Here is a 12,898-nt window from a genome sequence, read left to right as displayed (position 1 = left end):
TAGTACTGAATTATTCGAGATTAGATAAACAAACATGGCCTTTGATTCAGTTTATCTCGTGAATCCTTCACGTGAATGAATGAGTAACTCTAAAATAAATTTCCGTAAATGAAAATGGCAAAAGATCTAATATGTTCGATTGTGTAGTCTCCATAAGTGGTCGCTCGCTTTATTTATTAATGGTCTTATTTCTCAGCCTCTCACGTTGGGTCAAACAAAGAACGCTGAATTAAATTATAGTTTGACCCAGTAGTGCCTTTCTAGAAGTTAAAGCCAAGACGCACTTCTTTATCACCACCACTCTTTTTTGGTATCTCCTTGGTATGTGGGTATTAGCACACCTGAATCCTCTGTCAGTTTCTTGTCAGCGTTTTGCAGTGTTCTCGTTACCGGTCCAACTTCTCGTTACACAATACCTTTTTGCCACGAGTTAAAGACAACCTGATATGTGCATTGTCAAACATACCATTTGTTATGAGAGTTCTGAAGACAGCTTCTTTTATCTGTACGTTTGCCATATTAAAGCTATGGTGGTAACATTGTTTCAACATAACAATGGTGGTAACATTGAGATGGAACACTTTCGAAAGCCAGAGCCTTAGCTGAATCAAACAGCCTAACCCAACATTTCAACATATAAAACAAAAAAAAACTCTGCTACTTGATTCTTAGTTTCGTAAGCATTTGGAATGTTGTTATTACCGATCAAGATGTTCTTCAAGTTTGAATATCTTCCTTCCCCTTGTAAACTCTGAGTCCTTCCCATACTGAGTCACCGCCTTGTACAACCGAGTCAAAAACTGAAACCTTAAGAATAAGAAGAGGAAACAGCACACGATCAGCTATTAAAATGCATATCACAAAAAAAGTAACACGTTAAGTTTTCTTCCCCATATGAAGCAGCACACCTTTGCCATCTCACAAGGTAAAAGCTCGTCATCAACCCATGCAAGAAGTTTTGCGTTTTCAGGAACCGGGAGACTAGGAGGAGCCAAGGGGCTAATCAATAGTGAGGACTTGCGCTTCACGTGGCTCCTAAGAATGTTGTAAAGTGGTAGACTTTGCTCCAGAAAATCGTAATGTGACAAAAGGGAGCGTCTGTGAAAACAAAACACATCTTAAACTGAATTCAAAAACCATAACCGAAACAAACCAGAGCCTTACACGAGGGTACTTCTTTGGAGATGAGAAACCAGTTGACTCGTGCACACTCTTGTACCACCATGGTGCCCATACTCCACCTTCTGGTATAGGACCAGCCTCCCATCTAAATAAACACAAAAAAAAACATATAGATATTACAATCTTAACACTTATACAAAACAAAAGAGAATGCAATAATAGAACTTACGTAAGCATAGAGGCTTGAGATGGAATCTCCAAATCATCGCAAAGACCGCGTAACGTTGCCTGCTCCTAATCTTATATATGTCAGGCACGGCTCTTAATATATGAATGTCAAAACATGCAAGGACTAGAGCTTAAGAGACATATACATAGTTACAGAAACAAAACCTCGGGATCTCGTTGAAGCTCATCTGCATCGATGACTGGTGGTGGTGTTCCCATCTGACAAAGATCACTGTATATCGAGACTAGTTCCCCCAAGCCTAGTTCAAGAAAGGATGGACGGTGTACCTTCTCAAAAGAAGGCTGCAAGATGATAAAAAAAAACAGAGGAGAACTATTAAGGCTACAGCCCAAGCCAATCAAGTTCAGCCCAAAGCCCATGTAACTAGGGTTCTCATAATGTAGATTTCATATAAATAGAACTAGGTGTTTTGCCCGCACATGCGGGCATAAATTTCTTATAAATACTTATTAGTTTATGTCTTATTAATATAAAATCAGCATAATAAATTATTATTTATGTTTTTAAATAGTTAAATCAAACATCAAAATATTTATATATGTCAAATACTTTTAATCAAAATATATACTTATTATTGTGTTAAGTTTTTTTAAAACACTCATATCTTAGAGATAGTTTAGAAAATATATTTATATTTTTATGTTGACTAATATTTAATAATAAATTGTTTTGTATCTTAATTTTTCTTTTAACTTTTATAATAAAAATATTGTTTTCAGATAGGCACAAAAAAGAATATATATAGAAAAATTATCTTTTTTTATAGTTCTAAAATATTATTTTGTAATCAATTATTTAATATAGCATATAGCATATAAACTTTATATCATTAAAATAAATTAGTGAATAGTTAGAAACTAATAATAAATTAATAACCTATCTAAAAGTCTAAAACCTAATAAAAATATGACAAATAAGAAAAGCTAATATAACATATAAATTTAATATTAATAAAATAAAATTCGTTTTTATTTATATAGAATATTCATCAAGGCTATTATTTAAATTAATTATTTAGTGACACAGCTCAAAACAAATAATACATCAATGATAATTTAGCTCAAACTTAATAAGAATATGACAAATAAGTAAAATTACCTAAAATCATGGAGAACATGACAACTAAGCAAATTTACTTCATAAATAATAGTATAGATTGTATTAGCTTTGTGGAAGGGTAACTTTGGCTGCTTTGAATGCAGCCTCCTTCCTTCGTATGATTATCAATCTACAAACGTTTATATCTTGGTGACACTCTAAAGTTTCTCCTTCTCTTTACTTTCATTGCGCAACAAAGCTTTAATAAGCTATCTCCATTTCTGTTTCAATAAAGCTCTTTGAGCATTTTCTATATTTATCTACAAGAACATTATATGAAACATTAACTAACAAGCTGGGACCTAATAAAGGAATATTTGATGAGAAAGCTAACTAGTACGTCAAGTGGATTTCGTATCAATATGAAATGTTTTCCTTTACTCATGAGTTTTCTTGGCAAACCGAAAAGCCGTTGTTTCGAGATATGCTATTCAGAGGAAACACAAGAACAGAATATTTTTACGAGCAAGAAACAACAAAGAAAGCTTTAATAGCACACGATACTTGAAGCTTCCAAGAAAATAAAAAGAGTTTCACCTTACAATAACGGTACTTCTTTGATCCTGATCCATAAATGATATCTTTCACTACCTTATGTCCATTGCACTCCTATGAAAATCAAGAGAGGAAGAATTAAAATTTGTATTATTTCAAAAGCAATACTAAGTATGACCTAAAGTCCTAACCAGTTACTAACTTACTATTTATAGTAAACATACCATCTTGGAGAGAACCTGGTCTCTGCAGGGCCTATCAGCACCTGTAGCTTTAAGAAGTGCTGCATACAACGGCTCGTCGACAACTTCAGTGTCATCTCTCTGAAAAAATAATATGACATAAAATAAATGTCGACAACTTGACTCCTTTTTTCGGCTGCAAGTAAGGTTTTGAGCTAAGACCTAAAAGGAGAGTGGTACCTGAGCAAAGGAATACATACGGGACACGTGCCCCCAACTGATTTTCTATTTTTCTTTAAGTGCCCCCAATTCAAAAATAAAATACAATGAAAAATTATATGTGCCCTCTGTTAAATTTGCTTCTGCATCCGCTCCTGCATGAGGCTGGTGCTGAGAGATCTTGGCACAGATTATTAGATTCAGGTTTATTATGGACTTCTAACTTATAACCAATTGGCGATCGGATTGGCCATAATCATTTATCCTAATACCCCTCCTCGAAATGATGACTCTTATCGACCAGAAATCTTGAAACTTTGAGACAGTTATACTCGGCCGAGCGAGTTAATTACGACCTATATACCCGGTCGGGAAGGATTAATATTAATTAGAGGTTTAGTGTGTTTAGGATCTTTGCTCTGATATCATATTAGACTCGAGGTTATTATGGACTTCCAATTTAAAACCAACTAGATTCTGATCCGTCCTTAAAGGGCGGGTATACTTTTTGTTTAAAGAGCGAGTATACCTTTTTGTTTTAATTTTTGAGAAATTTAATTTTTATATTTGTGTTTTTGTAATTATATTATGTTTAATGTTAATTTAATATAATTTTTAGTAACTATATTAAATATGTCATATTGCATAATTATACACTTGTGTCATATGCATTTTAGAAACTATTCTTAAAGTTTACTCCTAAAATTTCCAACATATTATATTTTCTGAAAAGTTACCTAAAATAATTAGTCAAGGATCCCAAAAAACTGACTCGGAATCGATCCAAAAATCGTAATCTCCTACTATGTTTGACCTGACATGTATACTCGACGGTTTTTATAGTGTTATATCTGAATACCAATATCAAATCCAATTCACACCGAAAACCGAACAATTTATTTGAAAAATATTTGAAAATTTTAATTTTAATATTTTTGTTATAAATGATCTTAGTTTTTCTTTTGCAAATTTTATATAATATGCGGGTTTATATTATTGTGATTCACGATTAGGGACTACTGCAATGTAGTTGAAGTTTTGATCTAGATTTTTTTTGGATTTTTTTGTTATTTTACTATTTAGCATATACTAATTTGTGTATTTTAAGTGTTGGTAATATTTTTAAGAGAATATTCGTTTTGTAATAACTAATTAGAAAGTTTATTAAAGCTACTACTTTTTGGAAAGGTTTGAAAATCAGTAAGATATGCTTTATGGTTTAACGTGGAAGGTAAGTTTAGAATTTATATCTATATTTTACGTTTTTTCCGTAGTGAGTGCATATTTTGGATATGGAAGATTTTTTCACAATTTGCTAAAAAAACAATTGCGAGCACAATTTGCTAAATACACAACCACCAACTGTTTTGTTTATATATTTTTTTATAAAAAAATATTAGTTTTTAATAAGGAAAAAAAGAAAAGATTTTTTTTTTTAGTTATGTGCATCATATAACCAAATTCAGATCCAGTTGTCTATTAAGAGATATGAGAACAAATTTTCAACTTAAAGTGATTTTATAATGAATTTCTAAAACGTATTGTATAAATTATATGATTTTGATGTAATTTTGATGAAATGCTAGATAATTTAGAATGTAGATATTATGTTCTGTAAAATAAATATAGTCGCAGTGTATATGGAGGAGATAGTCATGAATGATATGGTGGATATATACGTAAACTTCATTTAGCTATAATGATGATAGAAAGGAAAGTAGTACGTTATAATACGAATATATGATGAAGATACATTTTTCACATAAGGCAGGGAAATATTGAACATAAGTTAATTGTAGGTTCCAATCGGTAGATTAAAAAAAAAAGATAATCATGTTAAATCAATAGATATTAACTCAGTGGCATTATACTGTAATTATTTAGAAAAAATCAAGATCAAATCTAATATATATTTTAATTTTAATAGATTAGATTGGCGATTAGTGAATTAACTATAACCATTTATATATTACTTAATATTTTTTAGAATTTTGGATGTGAGATATAATATCCCTAATACATACCATTAGTGAATCACTTCAGGTTCTGCCATTGAAGACGATTATGAAACTAAAGGGAACTCTCTCTAAACTCTGGTCTCTTTGATCACTTTTGTTATATCACCGCTCTTATGTAAATTTTATGAGCGAAAGTGCAGAATCTCTTGTCACAACAAGAATCTATCCCTCAAAAAAAAGAGAAAAGGACAAGAATTTGGGCGACAAAGTTTCACGCATTTCAAGTTATCAACTCTGTTTGCTTGGATGTTACTAATAGAAACAATAGATTCCAACTTTATGTAACCATATTATAAAAGTACCTAAAATGGACTAAGTCTTGAAATTTAATGTGCAGTATTTCAATTTAGTAATTTTGTTCTATAGACTATAGTGAAGCGTGTTTCTCCATCTTCACACTCTTTAGTATTATTTTCAGTCAATTGTATATCTAGTAATATTGATAATTAACAGTTCCCACCCTTTATATTATGGTCAGTCAATTAAATATAATATCGACAGTAATCTCTAAATCTAGGCAAGGGAGGATCCATAATTTTTTTTAATTGGGGGCATCATAATATTAAAAACAACAAATTTTTGTTTTCAATGGAGGCACCTTTACAGTTTTCTTCGATAAATTTATGGTATTTGATAATTTAACTTAAATTACTAGAGAAAAAATAAAAATCAGTAGAGGCATTTGATCCCGTAAGTCGTACATTCATCCGCCGCTAAGTCTAGCCAGAAAAAATAAAACAAGAGACTGTCACGAGAGGAACACAATCATATTGTTTCTTTCCATAATTCCAAGCAAACTCTGTTCCAGTTTCGTTAAACTATACACAATACCAGTGTCGTGCTTACCTCTTTAGTGATCAAAGAGAAACTGAAAAGAATCCTTTATCACAAAGTATTATATCAAATTACACAAAAATATAAGATTATACAGAAAATTATGCAACTAATGAGAAATAAATGTGAATTGCTTTATACAACCTGAATATGAATATCAAGTAGTGTTATGAAAAGCTAGATATGAGATTTTTTCCTGGAAGGCTATATGATTGCTAGGTCAATGATCTTTATGGTGTTGTTTCTGACATTCTAGCTGCTGTTTCAGCTTTTGAATTTGTGTGTGTTTGCTTGGATTCCTCGTGAAAGGAATGTAATAGCGGATAGATTAGCTCAAGAAGCCTTGTTTGTGCCTGCAACTCTGGTGGTTGACGAAGTTGTTAATGCTTCCAACTAATGAATGTTTTGAGTTTCAAAAAAAAAAAACTTCTGTTTATAAGATTAAAGATGAGAGATTCTGTTGTGCTTTAAACAGTGTGATTAAAATTTGGCCTTTTATGTAGCGAAAGCAATGTTCAACCCCACTTGAGGCCTTATTTGGTTTCGGTGTTCAAGTCTCTCACTTCATCACCTTCAAATCCAAAGTTGTTCAGCTTATTCACTAATCAACGTTATATAAACTTGTTTGAATCGTATAGCATTGTACCAAAGTTTTTTTTAATTGTTTTTTTTCAGATGAAGCGATACTTACCGTCCGAATATATTTTTTCAAAAATGGATTGTTTATGTTTGATATCGGACAAAAATGATCATGCCAGTGCAGTTTTCAACAAGACACTAGATCTAGCTTTTGGTATCATTCCTAAAATCCAGATAAATTTCAAGATGGAATAAAGGTCAGTATTCACATGATGAGTTTAATATTCACATGAACAGTAATCTCACATCAAATTTAAGATCAATCAGATTTAGAATAAGATAGAGTACACACAATTGGTTCACGAAATCTGACCTACTTACATCTTTGGACTCGCCATAGAGAAATTTGAAAACACTCTTCATCCACATTCAAACCTAATTATACCTAAAAAATTATATTTACTATGTTCATCCCTTTTCTGTTTCTTATGTTTAATAATAGCTATTGTTTTACCTAAAACCATGTAGATTAAAATAATTATTAATCTTCAAAGTATATCATTTAGTATATAAACTAAATATAATTTGACCAATTATAAAAACCCCAACAAATTATAATTGGTTACACAATACTCAAAAAGATAAAATTTTATTGATAGATAGAAATATGAAAATAATCTATAATTTGAAGCCAAAATACTAGAACACTTTTTTAATCTTGTTTGAAATTATTTTTAAGTAACAATATTATCTATTTATAAAAGACATAATAGGTCGTTAAGCAACAACTTTTAACAAAAACGAAGCCTCGTTTTCTGACTATTGTACGACTCTTCAATCTTCACCTACCGAAAACATGGTCTTTGATTAACATAATAACACAATTATATCGATGATCAACAAAATGACAGAATTATATCGATGATTAACACAATGACACAACGATATGGATGTGAATTCCGTAAAGCCCCAAAAAGATAAAATAAAGAAGTGTTACGGGAGGAACACGATCATATTCTTTATTTCCATATTTCAAGAAAAACTCCATTCTATTTTCATTAAACTATACATTGCATACACATACACATTTCTTATGTAGACACACAAATGCATGTGTATATATTTGTATTTGCATATAAATATACGCAATAATGAGAAGATGGAAAATATACTAAGCATTTGACCCAAAAAAAAGAGAAAAATATACTAAGCAATGGAAACCGTTTTTCCCTCTCTTCTCATATTGTTATCATTTGTAGCCATCTCTCATACCCAGCCTCTTCTGGCCGCTTCTTTTCCGATTTCTCCTAACTTTGCAGCAGTTTTCAACTTTGGAGACTCTAACTCCGACACCGGAGAGATCACCTCTGGTCTTGGTTTTCGTTTCCTACCTCCTAATGGAGAATCCTTCGTCTTTAAACCTCCATCTACCGGAAGAGCCTGTGATGGACGTCTCATCGTCGATATTCTAAGTAATTATTCCTTCCTAAATCCTATCCTTTTCCTTTATTTATTTTTTTGTACAAACAATCTTTTTACGTATGATCGTACCATGACAGTTTTGTTATGGTTATGCACCACACCAAACTAGTTCACTAAAAACAGGACTTTTTAGTCTTCATAATATTTTTTTGTGGTAAAATTAATTTTTGCAAGATGAGTTTACTTGATCTTTCTAATGCGGCTTTCACGCTCACGTTATTCACACTGTGGTTATTAAATTCATATGAACCATAAGACCCAGAACACCTTCGCTTAAAGGAATAATAAGAGTAGTTTTAGTGTTCTTTAATCAATTATGACACTTCTATTGCGTGAGTATGTCATTTTTTCTGTTAGAAATAAATTCGTTTCGCTCATAGAAAATTGATATCCTTGTTGACTGTCTATTCTGTTACTTCCCAAATGGGGAATATGACTTCAAATTCGGAAATTAATCGTACTCTATAATAGAAATAAATTTGGGAAGGATGATCTAGTGAAAGATCCAGTGCTACACAAGAAAAACAGTCTTTTTATAAAATATAAACTATAAACTTAAATATTGTTAAGACATAAATGACTCCTGTTTATAACATCAAAGATTAGAGGTTTTAGTTCTAACTGTAATAACTTTTTGGGTCAAATATGATGGTATAAATGACGAATGAGAAATTTCTAAACATCGTGCTTTATGTTGGGTCTTTTATGTAGTGGAAGCAATTGGTCGACCATACTTGAGACCTTATTTGGATTCTGTTAGCACACAAAGCTATCTGAGAGGCTGTAACTTTGCTGCTGCTGGATCAACCATTCAGAAGGCAACTGCTGCATCCTATAGCCCTTTTAGTTTTGCTGTTCAAGTCTCTCAATTCGTCACCTTCAAATACAAAGTTCTTCAATTAATACAACAAGGTAACTATAATATTCATCAACATGATATAAACTTGTCTGGTTCATATAGACATATGCTTATTCAGTTGTACCAATACATTTTGTTCCAGATAAAACTCTCGAAAACTTACCCTCGGAAGATCATTTCAAAAATGGATTGTATATGTTTGATATCGGACAAAATGATATAGCCGGTGCAATGTACGGCAAGACAGTAGATCAAGCTGCTGCTGTTATTCCTACAATCATAAATACATTTAAAGATGGAATAAATGTCAGTATTTACATGATGAGTATTTGATATCATTCTTATAAAAAGAAATTCATTTTTCCTGTAACTTTTGTTTTCTTTTTCTAGAGACTATATTGGGAAGGTGGCGCGAGAAACTTTTGGATACACAACACAGGACCAATTGGGTGTTTAGCTCAGATGGTGTCATTATTTGGGAAAGAGAAATCACAAGTTGATAAGTTTGGTTGTGTAATTGGCCATAACGAAGCTGCTAAGCTCTTCAATTCACAGCTTCAGGGTCTTGTCACAAATTTCACTCAACAATATACTGATGCTAATTTCACATACGTAGATATCTTCTCCATCAAATCCGACCTTATCCAGAATCATTCGACGTATGGTACGTATACTAAACTGAATATAAGGCTGGTATATACTTAGGGGATGTATCTATCTATGTATATCAATTCTTAAACTTTTTGGGGGTCTAAAATCAATGTTTCACTTTGATCGGCTGGCTATGTATATACCAAACCTTACTTGTAACTGTGATTGAAAACCATTTTTGTGTATCGTAAAATAGGTTTTGATCAGTCCATAATGGCATGTTGTGGAACCGGAGGACCGCCACTGAACTACAATGATCAGGTTGGCTGCGGTTGGACAGGGACATCTCCAAATGGTACGACAATAACAACCAAATCATGTAATGCTAGTTCCAAATATGTTAACTGGGATGGAATTCACTATACCGAAGCTGCAAACCGGTTCGTTTCACAGAAAATTCTCTCCGGTAAATATTCCCAGACGGCGTCGTCTTGAAAATCAGAACCCCTAGAGGGGTCTTTTTTTTGTTTCAAGTGTGTGATAAAACAGAGCATTCCTTTATAACTCTCCGTTCACAATATAATAAAATGCTCTGATTCAATAATATTATCTTCTTCAGATTTCATGTAACGTTTTTTGTACAACATTACTATCATCAGCATTTTCCATTACATAACTCCTCACTGTTATCTTCCGAGTTCGTTAGTTCTTCATTCGATTTTGTTTCAACTTCTTCCGTCTCGCATTCTTGATCTGAATCATCAGCCATATGATCGAAGAAATCACTAAAATACCATTTACAATCTTCTTTCCACTCGCCTTTATGCGCGTTAACCCGCCACTTCTGATCTGCAATCATCTCTGGTGACAGACCCCATCTCTCCAACTCTTCCTCGGTGTGATGAATCGCCAAGCTGTAGTCACCGCCTTGCCCTAACTCCATAACTCTGACCTCGCTGTTCCCGGGATTGTTCAGAGCCTCAAACTGTTCCACGGTCCACTTGAACCATTTCATAAGAAACACACGCGATGTTAACCCATGTGAGACGATCACAAAGTTTAGCTCGTGAGTCGGGTTCATGTGAAGTCTGTTCATGTCAATGTCTCTCCATAAAGACTCAAGAAAACCTGTAAAGAGACCAAACCATTAGTTCTTGAAAACACTTGCTGTTCATTCACAGAGAGAGAGAGATCGATAAAAAAAAACATAAACCAAAGACAAGACAAAACAAGAGCAAATATAGTAACTAATCAATTCTTGTCAGTCTTAACAGTTAAATGATCAATTCCTAAAACTTTCTTAGATCAGTTCTTGATTTAAGCACTCACATGATCGACATCAACAAGCATATGCATCTACACAATCAACAGTGTAGATTAGTGTTCTAAAAATCTTTCTAGGCGGTGCCTAGGCGTCCGACTAGATGGCAAATTAAACCTAAACGGAATGATATATTTTAAAAAATCGTTCTACCCGTCCGACTAGGCGGCAAATTGAACCTAAACAAAATGACATATTTTTAAAAATCGTTCTAGGCGACGGCAAATTGAACCTAAACGAAATGATATATTTTAAAAATCGGACTATGCATTCAAAAATTCTAATAGTCTACTATAAACCGCCTAGTTAACGCCTAGCGATTTCTCGAACATTGAATACTTTGGAACAAGTAGGGAAGTGGAAACATACTGGAGACACGATCGAAGACGTCCGCGGCGGATTCACCCTCCGGGAACCGGTAAAAGAACCGGCCAAACCTCTCTCTAACCTTCTTGGTCGCTCTCATCCTCTCTTGAACCTGAAAATTCCCAAAATCCTGTTCCCTGATCCGACATTCCTCTCGAACACCGATCACGCGTCGGCGCGAGAAGGAACGTCCGATCTCGCGGAGCGTGGATCGCGTGCGATCGTAAGGGGAGACGTAGAAGTAGACGCGCCACTCCGGGGAAGAAGGGTTGGAGGAGAGCAAGGAGCGGAGACGAGCTCCGGCTTCTCGTGCTTGAAGCAAACCGGATTCGGTTAGCTGGATCTTGTGATCGGGTGTCGTTGTGTATGCCGATGTGTCGAGGTTGCCTTCGGATTCGCCGTGACGTACGAGGATGATTCGCTTCGGTAGCAGTTTGTTATCTGAACTCATGGAGGATGAACAATTTTCTAGGGCTTTTTTTTTTCGGAATCTCTGAGTACTCGATCTATTAGTTCAGACAAATTAATGTTATTGTTGTCATGTCATAGCATAAATGAAGCGTATATTCAGATTTCAGACATACGATATGTATTTTTTGTCGGAATGTTAACAACTAATTGTTTGTTAAGCTGATAAAGGATTATTATTCACGCCTTGCTGGTCACTTTGGTTGAGAGAAGTAGATCGTTATTATGTTTTGAATTTTTAAATAGAGGTTTAAAGGATCAATCTGGAAATGTCCCAATGTGGCATACCACCATGGCACCATCTCTCTTTATAAAAGAAAAGTTACTTCAGTTGATATCCTCAAACTAGCTTAGTAGCCCAATAAAAGCTTTTTGGGTCTATAACGAGCCCAAAAAATAAGTTAGAGATGAAAAGCACCAGCCCAATAGTAAGTTTTTGAAATTTCGTTGGGCTTATCTTATTCTTAGGCCTTTACTAATGTAACATCAACGTTATTAACCAACGACTCTCAATCTCTTTGGTTTGTATGTGAAAATCTTTATAGCATAGATGTCAAAACTTTCTATATCTTGGAAACATTTGCTTGTTGGTACATAAAAACATTGGCTTCTCTTCGTTTGCTTCTTTGTTTACCACTCAAAACTTAGTTTTGCTTAACCAACAAAGCAACCTCGCCCGGTCCTTAGCAAAAATATTCGTTTATAATCCTTAGAAAAAGTTATATAAATATAAACCCCTAAATTTATTTATATCTCTATAATATTATTTGAGAAGTCAGTTTCTTATGTGTCACACTCACGTTAACTCTCACGATGGTTGATTACGCTGATACCCTTAATGAATTAAAAAATTTACATTTAAATACTATTATTAAAAAAATTATTTAGTTTCCTTTTAAAATTTTCCAAATAACATATATAATAAAAAGAAACATTTATAAAGTTTTTTTAAAATATTAAAAACGAAAATATATGTTTATATAATATGATTTCATTAAAAAAAAGAAATTTCAC

At 33.2% G+C, this 12,898-nt stretch overlaps 3 protein-coding genes across 7 annotated transcripts; 1 reads left to right on the top strand and 2 right to left on the bottom strand.

The window, feature by feature from the left end:
• LOC130502615 (branched-chain-amino-acid aminotransferase-like protein 1) lies at positions 1 to 3,584 on the bottom strand. 5 transcript variants are annotated; one of them, XM_056997363.1, is made up of 9 exons: positions 3,190 to 3,483; positions 3,008 to 3,079; positions 2,811 to 2,897; positions 1,516 to 1,653; positions 1,352 to 1,421; positions 1,165 to 1,267; positions 909 to 1,098; positions 703 to 807; positions 1 to 441 (listed from the first exon to the last, which is right to left on the bottom strand). In XM_056997363.1, exons 1-8 carry the CDS (start codon positions 3,190 to 3,192, stop codon positions 718 to 720), a joined length of 753 nt encoding a protein of 250 aa, XP_056853343.1. In that variant the 5' UTR covers positions 3,193 to 3,483; the 3' UTR covers positions 1 to 441; positions 703 to 717. The 5 variants fall into 5 exon arrangements, 3 of the variants coding, with proteins under 3 accessions (XP_056853343.1, XP_056853345.1, XP_056853344.1); XR_008940347.1 differs by lacking the exon at positions 1 to 441 and having other exon boundaries at positions 1,352 to 1,416; positions 3,190 to 3,526; XR_008940348.1 differs by lacking the exon at positions 1 to 441 and having other exon boundaries at positions 1,352 to 1,410; positions 3,190 to 3,510.
• A 4,377-nt stretch (positions 3,585 to 7,961) lies between these two features.
• On the top strand, positions 7,962 to 10,333 carry LOC130502612 (GDSL esterase/lipase At3g05180-like). Its single transcript, XM_056997360.1, has 5 exons — positions 7,962 to 8,269; positions 8,991 to 9,191; positions 9,281 to 9,444; positions 9,529 to 9,802; positions 9,986 to 10,333. The coding sequence occupies exons 1-5, from the start codon at positions 8,011 to 8,013 to the stop codon at positions 10,222 to 10,224; spliced, it is 1,137 nt and encodes a 378-aa protein (XP_056853340.1). The 5' UTR covers positions 7,962 to 8,010; the 3' UTR covers positions 10,225 to 10,333.
• LOC130502613 (phosphoglycerate mutase-like protein AT74) lies at positions 10,308 to 11,962 on the bottom strand. Its single transcript, XM_056997361.1, has 2 exons — positions 11,420 to 11,962; positions 10,308 to 10,857 (listed from the first exon to the last, which is right to left on the bottom strand). The coding sequence occupies exons 1-2, from the start codon at positions 11,865 to 11,867 to the stop codon at positions 10,385 to 10,387; spliced, it is 921 nt and encodes a 306-aa protein (XP_056853341.1). The 5' UTR covers positions 11,868 to 11,962; the 3' UTR covers positions 10,308 to 10,384.
• Positions 11,963 to 12,898: the final 936 nt, after the last annotated feature.

Source organism: Raphanus sativus, unplaced genomic scaffold (genome assembly GCF_000801105.2).
Source record: "Raphanus sativus cultivar WK10039 unplaced genomic scaffold, ASM80110v3 Scaffold0607, whole genome shotgun sequence".
NCBI classification, from domain to species: Eukaryota; Viridiplantae; Streptophyta; class Magnoliopsida; order Brassicales; family Brassicaceae; genus Raphanus; species Raphanus sativus.
Note: the sequence above shows the minus strand (reverse complement) of the source record. Positions and strands in the feature narration are given on the sequence as shown.